Source organism: Hippocampus bargibanti, linkage group LG06, assembly GCF_051943395.1.
Source record: "Hippocampus bargibanti isolate YZ-2025 linkage group LG06, ASM5194339v1, whole genome shotgun sequence".
Classification (NCBI taxonomy): Eukaryota; Metazoa; Chordata; class Actinopteri; order Syngnathiformes; family Syngnathidae; genus Hippocampus; species Hippocampus bargibanti.
The window spans coordinates 1,228,919-1,245,880 of record NC_142739.1 but is presented as its reverse complement, the minus strand read 5'-3'; the positions used below and the strand labels follow the sequence as shown (position 1 = coordinate 1,245,880).

The following is a 16,962-nucleotide window of genomic DNA, read 5'->3' as shown; positions in this document are numbered from 1 at the left end:
TGAGTACATCATCCGTTGGAGCCTTCTCTTTGATGTATTCATGGAGCTTGGATGTTTCATCCTGGACAGTGGCTCTCACACTCACTAGTCCCCGGCCTCCTTCCTTACGGCTTGTGTACAGTCTCAGGGTGCTGGACTTGGGATGGAACCCTCCGTGCATGGTGAGGAGTTTTCGGGTCTTAATATCCGTGGTCTGAATCTCTTCCTTTGGCCACCTTATTATTCCTGCAGGGTATCTGATCACTGGCAGGGCATAGCTGTTTATTGCCCGGGTCTTGTTCTTGCCATTGAGCTGGCTTCTGAGGACTTGCCTCACCCGCTGGAGGTATTTGGTCGTAGCCGCTTTCCTTGTTGCTAATTCGAGGTTGCCATTGGCCTGTGGTATACCGAGGTACTTGTAGCTGTTTTCAATGTCTGCTATTGTTCCTTCAGGGAGTGAGACCCCTTCAGTGTGAACTACCTTGCCCCTCTTAGTCACCATCCGACTACATTTCTCCAGCCCGAATGACATTCCGATATCACTGCTGTAGATCCTGGTTGTGTGGATCAGGGAGTCTATGTCCCTTTCGCTCTTAGCATACAGCTTGATGTCATCCATGTAGAGGAGGTGACTGATCGTAGCTCCATTTCTGAGGCGGTATCCATAGCCTGTCTTGGCGATTATCTGGCTGAGGGGGTTCAGTCCTATGCAGAACAGCAGTGGGGAGAGTGCATCACCTTGGTATATGCCACATTTGATGGACACTTGCGTTAGTGGCTTGCCATTGGCTTCAAGTGTGGTTTTCCACATCCTCATCGAGTTTGCAACGAAGGCTCTCAGGGTCCTGTTGACCTTATACAACTCCAAGCATTCATTGATCCATGTGTGTGGCATCGAGTCATATGCTTTCTTGTAATCAATCCAGGCTGTGCACAGGTTGGTATGTCGGGACCTGCAGTCTTGAGCGACTGTTCTGTCAACCAGCAGCTGATGTTTGGCACCTCTAGTATCTCTACTAATGCCTTTCTGTGCTTTGCTCATGTATTGATCCATGTGTCCACTTATCTTAGCCGCAATGATGCCTGACATGAGCTTCCATGTTGTGGAGAGACAGGTTATTGGCCGATAGTTGGAAGGAACTGCACCCTTTGAGGAATCCTTCATGATCAGGATTGTTCGCCCTTCGGTTAGCCATCCTGGGTGAGTCCCATCCATCAGCAGCTGGTTCATTTGTGCTGCTAGGCGCTCGTGGAGAGCTGTGAGTTTCTTTAGCCAGTAGGTGTGGACCATATCCGGGCCTGGTGCCGTCCAGTTTTTCATACCTGAGACTCTTCCCTGTATATCTGCCGCTGTGATGGTAACTGGGTTCTGCTCAGGGAGGTTGCTGTGCTCCTCTTTCAGAGTCACCAGCCATTGTGCACTGCTGTTATGTGCGACCTCCTTCTCCCATATGCCTTTCCAGTATCTTTCAGTTTCCAGCCTTGGAGGGTCTGCTCTGCTGTTAGAACCCTGCCACTGAGCGTACACTTTCGCAGGTTGTGTTGCGAACAGCCTGTTTATTCTTCTGGCCTCATTCTCTTTCGTGTACCTCTTTAGGCGACTGGCCAAGGCCTGGAGCCTTTGTTTGGCAGTTTCGAGTGCTTCAGGTATGGTTATCTGCATGTACCTCTTGGGTATTGGCCTTTTATTCACACCTCTCTGGGTCTCCGTCAATTGACTCACATCTTTCCGAGCCGCCTTGATCTTGGCCTCCAACCGTCTTTTCCATGGTGGGTAATGAATCTCGTGGCTCTCATGGTTGCTCTTGTAGCCAAGCATGTCTAGGATCACTGATGCTGAGGTGTATATCAGCTCATTGGTTTCCGTGATCGTTCCGGTCGGGATCGTTGTCAGTGCTGCATTCACAGTTTCCATGAGACTTTCAGGTGGTACTTCACATAGCCGTTGTAATCGGTGCCTTCGTTGCCCAGTTTTCATTCTTGCCATGATCTTATCTCTCAGGTCATTTGCTGCCTCGCTCAGCATTTCATTTATTGGGGCTGGCTTCCCAATCTCATTATTCATTGGGGCTTGCCTCCCAATCTCTGGTTGATCCTCTTCCTGTGATGTGGCAGCCTGGGGCCCTTCACCTCGGAATTTGTGTTGTACCTCATCAATCTCAAGTTGTGATAGCAATTGCCGTTTGTGGATATTGGAACACTGAGCTACTAGTTGTTTCGTGGTCAACCGTGACTGTGGGTTTCGAAGTAACCATTCAGCCCCCATTCTCCGCATGTAACCCCTCTGACTAGGGTTGCTTGAGTAGTAGCATTCCAACAGAGCCAAGTTATCGCATCTCGTCCATCTCCGCTTTGTTCCAGTAGCCCATTTTTCATCAGGGTGCTCTGGTTCCCCAGCACCTGACGCAGACCTTGTTTGGCCGGGCGACGTCTGAGCCGGCATGTCATTCCATTTATTGTCTCTCATCATTGTATGAGGTAGGCATTAGCGTGAAGGGTCTTGCCCAAGGACCCACACTGGATGATGTCATTGTGCTCATTTTCTCTGCCACAAGTGGGATTCGAACCCTCGTCTCCCATATGCCAAACCGATGCATTATCAACTGAGCTACCCAGCCGCTATATATATATATATATAGCGGCTGGGTAGCTCAGTTGATATAAAACCCACGCGGGTCCGGGGAGAACATGCAAACTCCACACAGGGAGGCCGGACCGGGACGCGAACCAGGGACCTCTGCACTGTGAAGCCGGTGTGCTAACCACTCGACTATATATATATATATATATATATATATATATATATATATATATATATATATATATATATCATCTCATTTTCCGTACCGCTTATTCCTCATTAGGGTCGCGGGGGTTGCTGGAGCCTATCTCAGCTGTCATATATATATATATATATATATATATATATATATATATATATATATATATATATATATATATATATATATATATCAAGACTATCGTTTTTCTGTTCATAGCTCAGTGAACACCTGTGACCTCCGAGGACATTTAAAGTGCTAAACACTTTTCCCATGTAAAGTTTGTGTTTCATAAAGTTTCTCTGTTTAAACTATCATCTGCTTTTTCTTATGTCTCTTCAGATCCAAACGATGGTGGATAGCCTTAAGTTGTCGATTACAGATCAGCAACTTCCCATGTTCATCAGAATTTTGCAACTGATTATTGCACTCTACTATGGGGAAATAGGTGGGCATAAAGAAACAGAACGAGAAGACGGAAGCTCTCATGCCAGGGAAGCTGGAACAAATTTACCCGGTGAGTGGGATGATTTTTGAAGTCCACTTCATTTTATTGTGAGGTATTCCATCACAAATAATATTTCTTGTCACTGGCTTTTCATTTTAATGTTATAAAAACAAGTCTGACTCCGGAGTTCTGTGAATACTAATTCACATTTATTTAAATTTACTTTTGTAACATTTTCTTCATGACTTCAACCCAAAGCGATTATTTATTTATTTATTTATTTATTTATTTATTTATTTATTTATAGTGGCCCGGTAGTCTAGTGGTTAGCATGCTGGCTTCACAGTGCAGTGTGGAGTGTGGAGTTTGCATGTTCCTCCTGGGCCCGCGTGAGATTTCTCTAGGTCCTCCGGTTTCCTCCCACATTCCGAAAACATGCATGGCAGGCTGATTGATGGATTATTCATTTATTTATTTAAATCATTTTGTTTTGGACTTGGATTAAAAATCAAATTGCTAATTTCCAATAAATATCAAAATAGGACACCTGCTGCCAGGTACTGCAGCACACAGAATGACATAGTCATGAACTAATATTACTAATAATACACAATACAAAATTATAGTCAAAGCATGTATGACTCGGGATGCACACACAGCCCTTTTTTTAAGTTTAAGTACTTTCTACATGATTTGTGGAAACTTGATCATGCCTTTATCTTGCTGTTGTGTTAAGAATGTGCTTTGTTTTGATTTTTTTTTTAAACGTTCTTTGAACATGATTTACAGATGAACAAAATATGCATTGGCCCTAATCAGAGGGCCATCTTGTCGTCACATGCATTCAAACAGCCGAAGGTTGTTTTTTATTTTTTAAACCTCTGTATATTATTTGACAGACACATCAGTTATGTGGTCTCTCAGTCCGAAAAGTCGTCCACTGAATAAATAAAGGAAAACATAGGTAAGAGACAAAGAACAGTGGGATGTCTTCTAATGTGGAATCCAGCTGCCACATTAACGTTAGGTTTTAACTAGTAAACAAGAATAGAATACCACAACATATTACGGCTTCAGTGTGTTTTTCGTCTCACCTTATTCACGGACGTTCAGCTGGACTACTGCAGCCAGGCAACACAGGCGGCAGCATTTGAGAGCATTGGTACTAGCTCGACAGCCTATCGGCCCCACGAGATGCCCCCCAGTTGCCTCCTGAGCATTCAGGATACAATTTATAATGCATATTAGCAGTTGGTTTTAATTAAATGTTATCATCCCTGTTTACCTTCAAGCACTTATCTCCACACTGCTGACATGGCTCCCACCCCAGCTGTCCTAAAGGTATATGTCAGGCTGCTTGAGCTCTATCGGTGCGTCACTAAATAATGTCCCATTCATTGTTTACAACATTGATCTCACGTCTTAAAACAGCAAAATGGAGGAAATCTTCCACAGTCATGAATTTGTTAATGTGCACTTGGGACGGGTTTGCACATCAGCCGCTAAATTAGTCCCGAAAAACTCTAAATGTTGTTTCAGAATAGATAGATTTGTTTACCCGATGATGGGAAATTACCCCCCCCCCACACGCACATGCACACGCACATGCACACACACACTTTTGATTTGACAGAGAGACATGCACAGACACTTATAAATTTGATTTATTGAACATTTATGGCAGACTCACAGCTCCACGGGTACACATCATCAAGTACCCCAAAGTCAGGACAAATTAGTTCCTCCAACAACTGGATACCATACCACTGAATTGGCAACCCCCAAGTGACTGGTCCAGAAACTGTCATCTTTTTTTCCCTCACTTTTTTTCATGGGAAGTTGAGTTTGACCATTGTTTGTCTTCTCCTGTTTTTTCTAACAATGTTTAAGTGAACGCAGACCATTGTCATCAAGCTTGATCCCTGCATGTGCATAGAAGGATCAAGTGAAGAAACAAGGGCAAATCAAACACAGACTCTTAGTTTCTGATTCGAACCTCATCGGAAATTACGCTGCTCACATCCTGTAGCCAACTCAAACACACACATGGTCCTGACTTCCCTTGTCGACGTGTACATACCACATCATGCTCGATGGCACCCGTAGCAATTGCACATGTAAAATTAGGTTTGATTGTCACATGGCTAGTTTTGGTTTTGCTATGTTATTATGTAACTCGAACCTTCACTACTGTTTTATTCACCTAAGTCGGAATGCGATGCTTAAATTCAGTATTGTTGTCAAAAGACAGCCATCTTATTGTGAATTTATCTTCTGCAATCAGTGATAGCCACGATGACTTGTGGCACACTAATGGATTGGTACTGAATATCGTTCCTGATACAGGCTAGTAACCCAAGACACAAGCAGAAGAAAATCCCACCATGCTCTTCCTCATCTCCACATAAGGAAGTTATCGAGTCCCCTGTCTCCACTATTGGCAAACAACCTTTTTGTAGCACTGGCACCAAATACAAAAAGGATGATCAGAATGGAGGGTGTCAGGAAAGAACACAATATATTGTAGCTGCTTCAGTTTCTCCCACCAGCCTTCTCCTTGCCTGTTAACTGAAACTTGGTCCGGCTGACAGTTTCCTTTCCAATGCCAGATGTAAACGTTGGTGTCATGCTACTACTATTTGGAACTTTTGAGAGTAAATTTGTATCCTATCGCAAAAATATACACAGGGGACTAAGTTGTGGGACAAGAGCACCCCCCAGCACTCCTATTCCTGGAAGTAATAGCCTGAGTAAAGAGAGGCTGCGTGTGTGTGTTTTCTGAGATAAGATTGAGAGCAGTTCTGGCGTGTCTATAAAAATTAAACCCACACCCCAATAGTAACACCAGAATAATTCCAGCTCAAATACATTATTGGGTTCATTACTTCCAGACAAGTGCACCATGACACTGTAGAGTGCCATGTCAGATCATCCAAGGGACTGTTGGAATGTATCCAGTTCCATTTGTTCCAAAAATATAGATACGTATTTTTTTCAAACATATTTTTCCATCTATTTATACAATGATGTCCGGTGATACAATGATGTCCAGGTAGGAACTTATGACTTTCAATGTCTGATGGTGCAATGCAGATGTGTAGCCACGTTGCCAGTCATACAACAAAATATGTCATGGTTCCCTGCCAGTATATCAGTTTTGCGTGAGGTTTTTCAAATGTTAAATGATTTGCTCAAATGGGGAGCGCTGTTTAGTTGGTATAGCTTATTTTGTTTGAAAAACAAAACAACAGCTAATAAATGTATTTTGCTCTTAATAGGTTTTGGATACAGCCACTTTTGGTTGACTCTTACATATGCCGTAAGATTTGGATTGGATTGGATATGCCTTTATTAGTCTCACAGTGGAGAAATGTACATGATGATGTCAGGAAAAGCCTGCTAACATTGCTGAACTTAGTTTGGTATCAATCGGAGGCACTTTAAGGCGGATTTCTGTTGAAGGTGATTTTTGAATGTCATTGGTTGAATCTGAATTCAGACCTTTTCCCATTTTTTTCTGTCTTGCTTATTTCCTTACTCTCTTGAAAAGATTGCGGTTTTATCAATTTGAGTTGTTCTATTTATCAAGTGCACTTGCCCAATCAACGATTGTTTTGGAAATTCGTGCCATGAGCTGTTTCTAGATTATATAAATCATTACAAAGACTGTATTTTTTGTAGATGCATGTGTTTGTGGACACAGTTCGATACTTGTGTGTGCGTGTGTGTGCGTGTGCATTTGTGTGTGTGCCGTGTGCATGTGCGTGTGCATGTGCGTGTGGATGTGCGTGTATTTTTGTGTTTGTGGCAATCTCTCGATACTGTATGCTATGTGTGAAAAGGCCTGGAGTTTTTCCAATGACTCATGCATACGTTTTGTGTTCTGTAGTGTGTTTGCAGTGAGAGTTTGCTTTGAAGGCGTGCTTGCCGTCACTTTTCTCACAGGGCCTTTGAATGGACCAGACTGTCTGTCACACACATATTGGTTAGAGGCCACGGGTGAATAACAAACATCATATGGCTCCCATATGTCAGGGTGATGACTTGCCACGACGTTTTATATTTAACAAAAGCATTTTAATTGGGATCGAAAATTATGTCGTATATTAAAACAATGTTTGTGTGTCGATAAAAATACTACTCTGTTTTTTAATGATTCATTCACTCACTTCCCAAACCGCTTATTCCTCACTCGGGTTGTGGAAGGTGGTGGAGCCTTTCCCAGCTGCCTTTGGACAGACGGCGCGGGACAACCTGAACCTGTAGCCAGTCAATCGCAGGGCACACAGAAACAAACAACCATTCACGCTCACACATAAGGTCAATTTGGAATGTTCAATCAGCCTCCCATGTATGTTTTTGGAATGTGGTAGGAAACGGGAATACACGGAGATATCCCACGCAGGCTTGGGGAGAACATGCAAACTCCACACGGGGTTTGAACCCGGTACCTCTGCACTGTGAAGTCGACGTGCTCAACACTCGACTACCACGCCGGGTCGCCTATTTTTAGATGATTTTATGAACATCATTTTTCAATCAACGTCTATCTAATGTTTTCAAAATGTAGGTGATTTCTAAAGATGCAATACAATACAATATGTCAAGTTACCAGGATATTTTGGATTTGTACAAACATTGTTGACATTTTCCCTTCAGTTCAAGATGTCCTTTCAGCTACCAAGTTCTAAATACTTATGTACTCATCTGCACGCATGTATTTGTATTTTTTATTTGTGGAATCTTAAAAAAATACCAACAATGGAATATGCATGAATCAAAAACTGGAGTCTGAGCAGTTCAGGGTATACTCATGTGTCAGTTGATCAGAACACCTTTTCTTTCCATAAACATGCAGGGACATCTACTGGGCTGTGAGGGCACAGCCTTTCTCCCATTGGTCCTGCTCCTGTCTCGATGTCAATCATATGGTCACTCACTTCTGCTGCCACTTGTTATTTTTGCTGACGAGCTACGTGTAAGGCGTTAAATTCTGCTGCTGTAGCCCCATTTGAGACATCGATAGGCCTCCGATTTTTGTTATTTTAGATTCAGCCACTCAAGCTTAGGCTGAACTAATGTGGGAAACAGTGGTCACTTTATTTCTGCAGATGCAGTCAATCAGCTCTACATCAGGCTGGGATTTCTTTCCACTCACTACTTTGGATAATTACTTCAAAGTCTACTTAAGCCGTTGTGTTTTGATCATTTCTTTGGTAATTGCGTTTCTGTTGTGATTGTCTCATAATTTAAAAGTAGGCTTCGTCAGCCTGTTACATGAAGCGGAACAGCTTAACTTGTTGAAATGTCACCTCAAAAGCTACGGCGGTGTGGAAAAAAGAGACCAAATTGGACTGGAAGACTGTAAGAGAGAAAGATATAATAACCCTTTACTGCCAATTCACCAAATGAAGATGTCAGAATTTCACCCCTCGGCCTCTGGGATTCCTTAGCAATGACCTCACGGACAGTATTGTTTTCCTGCAAAGGACATGAGACTGCGAGGAATGGCATTACACATTCTTGTATATTGACATCAGCTTCCTATTTCTCCATCTTTATGGAAATATAGTTGAAAGGTCTGAATCAGAGAATGAACAGTGTGGTGTAGTTTGTTCAAACTTGCCAACGGGAATTGCATTTGGAGGGGTTTGCTTTTACTACCTGCTCACTTCAAAGTTGACTAAAATAGAGTATGAGTATGGTTTTGATTTGTTTCACTGAGTGATGTGTTTTTGTTTTGTGATCAATTGTCTTGGACCTACTTTGTCTGGGCTCCTTTGTCTGTCCCACAAGTCTTTTATAATCACAATTATTCTGAAGCACACGAGTCCACTATTCAAATGGTAAGATGCTCAGTACCGGATATTTCTGAGGTTGCACTCTTCAGTCCAAGTTTTCTTGTACTATTAATTCTATTTCAATTTAGTGTTTGCTCTTAGTTTTTGGTCCATTAACACAGCACGATACAGGGGTTTAAGTGGGTTCAAGCACCACACAAGTACTCACTGTCTCATGCATGTCTCATGTATGTTTTAGCTTTGACTGGAAACATCGTAAAAGTATTTTTATCCAAATTTGATTGCAGTTCAAGATCAGGAGGAAGGTGACTGAGCTGGCCCATGGATATCTTAAATCTGCATAATAGCTCAACATTAAAAATGCATTGGCAAAAATCTGCAATATTTGAAAAACAATTGGGAGAAACCTTCAACAAGCATTTCACACAAAATAAACAGTGGTTAGCACCCCAAAAATAACAAGAAAAATAATCCAGGAGGAAAAATATTTTACAAAGTTTGGAAAAGAATCTGGGTTGCCCAATATGGGTAGTACATCGACTGCACAATGCAGAGGTTCAGTTCCAGCTCCTTCCTGTGTGGAGTTTGCATGTTCTCCCTGTGCATGTGTGGGTTTTCTCCGGGTCCTGTGGTTTCCTCCCATATTCCAAAAATGTGCATGGCTGATTGAACATGGCAGGCTGATTGGGCGGTGGCGTTGGTCTTGTTGGTGAGTGAGTCAACATCACAGTGCAGAGGTCTTGGGTTCAATCCCCGCCCCTGTGTGGAGTTTGGGTGTTCTTCCCAGGCCTGCATGGGTTTTCTCCGGGTACTCCAATTTCCTCCCACTTGCATGGCAGGCTGATTGAACACTAAAATTTAAAGTCTTCAATCAGTAATAATTTAGAGTAATAATTTAGAGTCTAAATTGTCTCGAGATTGTGCGCATGAGTGGTTGTTTGTCTCTGTGTGCCCTGCAATTAGGTTCAACGTGTCATGCCCCTATTGCCTTGAGAAAGCTGGGATAGGCTGGAGTACCCCTCGCCACCCCAGTGAGGATAAAGCAGTTTGAAAAATGAAGGAATGAAAAATAATTCACAAAATGCTAACTTCATGACTACTGAACTGCTAGTGTCCTCTTTTTAAAATGTGAAGACAACTGGGGATGGATTTGGTACATAAACTGAACATTGATCTAAAAACGGCATGTTTTAAATTTTTGTCATATGAGCAGTTGTCTGCTGGCGTTCCCATCGGCGCTTGTAACGCACACATTTTTCTGTCCATCATGTATGCTGTAAAGTGCACGTGAGCGTGAACAACCTCATAGGCAGAGGTTCAAAATAGGCCTCACCCTGGGACCTACATTTTCCAATGGTAATTAATTCTGACCCCTGTGACAGATGTCAAAATAAGATTTTGAAAACACATGTATGTCCAACTGAGTAAATGAGTAAGAACATGACGACTATATAAAAAGGAAGAGAATTACGGCCATTCTAAAATTGAATTGATTAAGCACCCCCTCAAGTAACGTCGTTGAAACTATTCAACGTTTAATTTACTCCTCATCTTAAGTCTGAGTTGGCAGGTCGTATTTCCACTTTGACCATCATGGCTCTGAGCATGAAAACAAACTTATTATCAGTCAGATAACGAGAGCTAAGACTGGTTTTGTCACTGTCAGATATTTATAGAATCGTTTATTACGTTGATTAATGGAAACATCTGATGATCAAACCGCTGAAGATTAAGGACACTGATTTATGTGGAGACCTCCGAAGGGAAAAGCCGAAACGAAAAGAAGAATCGAAAAACACGATGTGCGGTGTTGCAATGAAGTGCATTGTGAAATAGCTTTTTTTCTGATTTCTGTTTTTAAATAATATATTTCTTTGATGTAGTTTACTGCTTCAAATACAACAGATCCACAATTGAGCCATATCACACTGGAGGAATGTTGTACATATCAAACATTTGAACTGACTCAGTTACTGCATGGTTCAATTATTTCACACAATTAAAAATGGATTTTTTGGGGGGTCTTATTATTGGGTCCAAATACAACATTAGTCTGCATTCATGGTGGACGACAGAGTACTTGAGGCAGTAAAAGAATGGTTCTAAAGCAGGGGTGTCAAAGTCATTTTTTGCCGCGGGCCACATTGTTGTTATGGTTTCCTCTCGAGGGCCGTTATGAATTTGGGGAACCCATTAGGATGTTTAAATCCCTTCAAATATTACCTATAGAGCACACAGCAAATTAATGAATAACTCGTTTTCAAATCTGAAGTCAAGAATAATGACTTTTATTGTGGTTGACATCCAAAAATATGACATTTTGGCTCAGATTTTAGCAATCATCATGGAATTTAACAAGTTTGATTTGCTTTCGCGGGCCGAAAAAAATGATGTGGCGGGCCGGACTTGGCCCGCGGGCCTTGACTTTGACACCTGTGTTCTAAAAGTTTATTTAATTATTAAAATAGGTGTGGATTACTGCATTTTGTGCACTATAAGGCACACCGAAAAGGCTTCAATTCTTTCAATAGCTGACCACGCGATTTATAATCGAGTGCGCCTTATTTATGGAAAAAGGTTTTCAAGTATATTATTCATTGAAGGTGAACTTTAGAATCCGGTGCACTTTATAGTCCGGAAAATAGTGACCTTTTTGAATGTGAAAGCAAAGATGCTATATGCTTTTCTGATGTATACTGTACAGGAGACAATTTGTTTCAGAAAAGCCACACTTGACATCAGAGGCACATTCTGAGATTTCATTCCATTTTTGACCTGCTTACTTCGTTTTCAGTCCCCAATTGTCATTTATTGCTGTCATTGTCTGTGGATATTCTGTACTTGTTAACATACTGCATTGTATACTTGGACTAACCCATCATCTTTTGTCTCACCACGATACATACAACACTGTAGTAGACAATTAATATTATTGTTATTCTGTGTCTATTTTAGGGATGGATATGGACATAGCGAACCAAGTTCCAAGCCAGTACTCAAGTCAAGAGTTCTTCATGGACTCGGACCTTTCACCAGACAGCAACCAGGGTTGGGTGTCTTGGGCATGGTCATTTGTTCCAGCTATTGTGAGCTCTGAGGAAGATGAAGAAGGTCTCTACCAGCAAAGAGAGAGCGGCAAGATCCCAAACAATCCCCAACAACACACACCGAAGGATCCTATTATTTCAATAGGCTTCTATTGCACCAAGGCTTCTGTAATATTTAAGGTAATTTATGTTTTGCAGACCTGGCTGCAAACACGCTGTTGTGTAAATTCATAAAACAACGAGTGATATTTTGTTATTTTAATGACCGCCTAATTTGATCATTTTATCAACTGTTTATTTCCCAATTGAAAGAGCATATACTTGTAGCTGTTTATTTCTCACAATACATATAATTAATATTAAGCTTTGCATGTTGGCGCGGCCCTAAGCAGCCGTTTGTTTATCACATCCCAAAGTACAACAAGTCCAAATAAAATGGCCACATTATTGCAGTGTGATCGGTACAGCTTTGGACTTCCCCCTGTGATTCATCATTTGTTACAAAGACTTTCACAGGAGCGTCACTCATTTGCAGGAATTTGTGGTTTGCGGTAGCGTTCAGGTTCTATCCCTTTCAAATAGTGGCGGTTCACTGTATCTCAAAGGGGAGGACCTGCTCTCATATTTAATATTTTTACTATAAATTTTGATGGAACAACACAGAAACAAAAATGACACTTATATGACATGCTATAATGTGAAGTAATCGCCAGACATGTCACCTTAAAATAATTAATCACAGCTGTTCATATTTCAACAGCTGGGGGATAAATGAGTTAAATCCCAGGAGGAAATGCCCAAATTGCGTCCAAAGTTTGAGAATGTTTTCTAATGGATCAACTTTACAAGAAGCTTCCTTCTGTGAAAGGCAGTCATGCGCACCAAATGAATGCAGTGTGCAGGATCCGGCCTGATTACTGAGAGGCCGATCTACCCCTGCTGGACAATCGAACATATCAGAGTTATGTGGTATAATATCATTAAGTACATAAGAATATGATTAATACATTTTTCTGCTGATTATCCTTTTGACTCCCCCCCCCTCATAGTTTCCCAACAAACCCTATCTTCTGCATCCTCCTCTCTCACACAGACTCCCCTCAAGACTCCCTCTTGTGCATCCTCTTGCTCAATGTCCTGGCACGTCAACGCTCAATGTCCTGGCAATATATTCACCATCTCTCCTTGTGATGTGTCCAAGTCGTGTATTTCACCTCTCGAGCTTTTTCCCAAAACATCTAACCTTGGCTCTCCCCCTGGTGAGCTCATTTCTCATCCTGTCCATCCTGGTAACTCCTGAAGAGAACCTCACCGTATTTTCTCTTTACTTTCGCAGCATCCATCTTAGCTTCCTCTCGTTTCTTCAGTGTCCAGTGTGTCTAATCCATACGTCATGGCCAGCCTTACAATCTTCTGAACTATTCCCACCATATCTTATCGCTGAAAGTCTACTTTCACATATTTTAACACCCCTGATACTACCCGTTACGAACTGCTTCAATCAATTTCTGCACTTTCTTACCTCACTCGCTGTTGCTTTGGACTATATTATCAAAATCATGATATACTCTGCAAAATAGATAACAATCTTAATACCGGATTCTCCCTATGTATTTGTTTTCCTCCCTCTGTCTTTCTTTGCGGCCCAGTAGCAAGTGGCCCACGGACCGGTTCAGCGTCGTGAACTGCTGGTCAGGGGGGGAACCACTTTTCTGCTCTACTGGATTATATTTTAGTCATGATGGGAGTACATGAATTTTTTTTTAATGGATGGTACTTGCTGTAAAACATCTGACAACCACAGACCTATCAGTTACTCAGAGTGTATTTTACCCTGCAGTGCCATATTAAACTTTCAGTGACCAGTCTGAGAGTGCCAGAGTAAAATTTACACACCTTAGTCCTTGGAATACTTTTAAGTCACATGCCATCCGGAAGGGCTGGACCAAATATGGACCTTTTCATGGGTGGCCCTCACTTAAGTTGCGCGCGGTTGTTGCCAGTGGATTTTAACGGCTGGGTTGAATTATTTTCAGGCGGCAATAAATTTGCACTGTTATACAAGCTGTTCACTTACAGTAATATTTGACATTACACACAATTGTCATTTCTTCAGTGTTATCCTAAGGAATGATGCAGCGGATGAAATAGTATTGAACACATCATTTTTGTTTAAAATGGCTCGCTTTACTTAAAATGCTGGCCCAAAGGTAGAATCCTCATCAATGATTGTGCCTATTGATCAGTCGCACCGTTGTTAGCACCACTGGAGAGACAGTCTCTCCTGGGCTGAAGTTGTTAAAACCTCGTTTTTTTTGCAGCATGACATGAAGTGAGTGTTTGTCTGGTAGCAAATTAACAACAAAGGTATTGATGCGAAGCTGCTTAAAATTTCATTTATTGCTCGGTAGCCGACTACTACATGCATGCAGTTCTGACTATATTGCAAAAAAAAGCCCAGCTACCTCCACACTGCCCCACCTACATATGTCAGTACTCCCTCCCCATTTCAGTGCCAACACACACAGTGAGTTTTAAAAATGGTATGGATCTGAGTCTGAAAATGATGATTCAATATTTTCTATATCCGCTTGAATCACAATTCAGATTGCATTGAAAATAAAATCCCCTAAATTGTGTGAATACTTGTATTTGCAAATTCTAAACCCCAGGCATGTGGGCATCCGCTGTGCTGAGTCTGCATTGTATTGTATGGGTAATCTCATGATTGCAGATATTTTAGTGTGGTTGTATCCCCTCTTCTGTAACATATTTTTCTTCTAGTTCATTCCTTCTATGCGCCTACTCCTAAATAATCACTTTGAATTTGAGCCCTTAAGAACAGTTTGGTCCTCGGGAAGTTGTAATAGTCCTCTTTGTCTCGTGTGCCGTGCATGCGAGCGTAAGGAAACCACCAACTGACGTCTCGGGTCACGTTAATGTTTGAAATATTCGACGTAAAATTATGATTGTGCCGAGGCAGATTAAATCTTAAATCCTACCAGTTCAGTCAGAATAGTTGGAATTCATCAATAACCCTCAGGTTCAGCCACTCACATTACGACATGCGGTATGTATTTATGTAGGTGTGTGTGTATGCGTGTGCGTGTGTGTGTGTGCGCGTCTGTGTGTGTGTGTGTAGATATGTGAGTGTGTGTCTGTGCACGCATCCGCATGGATTTTTTTCAATAAAGACACGGTACTTTTGTTTCAATGAATTACAGTAAAGTCTCGTTATATCGATATTCAAGGGAGTCCGAAAAAATATCGATATAACCGGGACTATCTATATATCCGACCCTGTTTGCATGTAATTTTCTCCGTGCGTGCATAGAAATAGTATCGATATAACCGGGACTATCGATATATCCGATATCGATATAACGAGACTTTACTGTACTTCTTAAATGTCTTTTAGTAAGTGTGGGGCAGAGTGAACGGTTCAATACTATTTATTAAATGCAATGTGAAATGACTTGAAACCAGAGGGTTTCCTTGCTGAGAGAAATCGGTTGTTTTCATCAACCACATTTACTGCTACACTAATGTCACTACACTAACTTCATGTGGCATTATTCCAATGTTGTTTTGTAGAGCAGGGAAAAATGAATTATGTCACCTATATACACGGGTTCTTTGATCAATGGGCAAACAATTCAACAGTTAGGTCTAAAATTGAAGCCACGCAAGCTGACAATGCATTTCTCATCTCCTTCCTTGAAGGAATTCAATAGCAAACATTTTATTGGCTTTTAGTGTTGTGTTGTACTGCATTATTTGAGTCGACCCTATTATGTGTGGACAAAAGTGTCCTGCTGCTTTGAGAAACTCCTCTCATTCATCATGGTGGTTTTTGGGTTGATTTTGATTTCCTCCAACCAAATCAATCCTCATGGGTTCATTGTTTTCTATTTTTCCATCGCTACTGGTTCAAATGCATTCTTGATGAACTCCATGCTACACACGCTCACACCTGCTGGACAAAGTTTAAATGTAAAAATTACATATACGTCACGAGTAGGTTACCCTAGTGGGCTTTCAAGGCATGAGTATATGTCATGGGCATTGAATGAGTTTGTCAATCACTCGTCTCGTAGCTTATTCTTCATACAATTTCATTCTTTTGCATTCGCAATTGTCAGAGAGCATGACGTTACTTCATTTGCGTATTTCAGTAACCTCCTTAATATCGCATGCAGGAATTTGCAGGTTACTTCTCACGTGATTAATTGCAACGGGGAGAGGAAGGCTTGGAGTATGATGGAATTGGCTCCATCAGTAGGGATAATAAGGCACAGCTGCTTCTTGTTCTGCACCTGCTTCCTGTGCTTAGGTCGAATGGGTTAAGGCCTGCACAGTTCTACTCTACACCCACATTTGTTTCACCAGCCAAACTCTAAAGCATCACTGCTTTTTCTTGTCGGGGCCAGCGAGCTTTGACCAGATGCTCTCTCGCACTCTTTCTCCGTTTGTACTTTAGTCTGAGGAGTAAACGATTTGCAGCGCAATCACTATTTTATATTAACGATGGAATTTTGGGTTGGGGCTGTAGTTCTGATTACCGTTCCCCAAAGAGCAAATCAGGGCCTCCTTGAAAACCTGATAGGAGTTGGTGCAGTATGATTTGTGAGTTGATGAAAGTACTTCGAAGGTCAAAATATGGTCAAGAAAATGACCAAAAATATCATTTATTTTTGAAACAACGTTCCTCAGGGTTTCCGTTGTCAAATTTGACTTATTACATACTCGGACACACGATATTAAGCACATGGTTTTAGTTCACTAAAATATTACAATAATTGCATTTTATTTTTTCAAGTCACATAATTTTTATGTCCTCGGACACTTCTTGTATTTTCTGACACAACATATTTGCTTTATGCGGAATGAAATAAATGCCAAGAACA

The 16,962-nt window shown here is 41.5% G+C and overlaps 1 protein-coding gene across 1 annotated transcript in view; it reads left to right on the top strand.

Annotated features, from left to right (window-relative positions):
• Window positions 1–16,962, top strand: part of vps13b (vacuolar protein sorting 13 homolog B) — a 378,602-nt gene that overhangs the window by 38,370 nt on the left and 323,270 nt on the right. Inside the window, 2 exon segments of the mRNA XM_088999785.1 lie at window positions 3,102–3,276; window positions 11,964–12,235. Of these exon segments, the coding sequence (XP_088855911.1) occupies window positions 3,102–3,276; window positions 11,964–12,235 (447 nt within the window).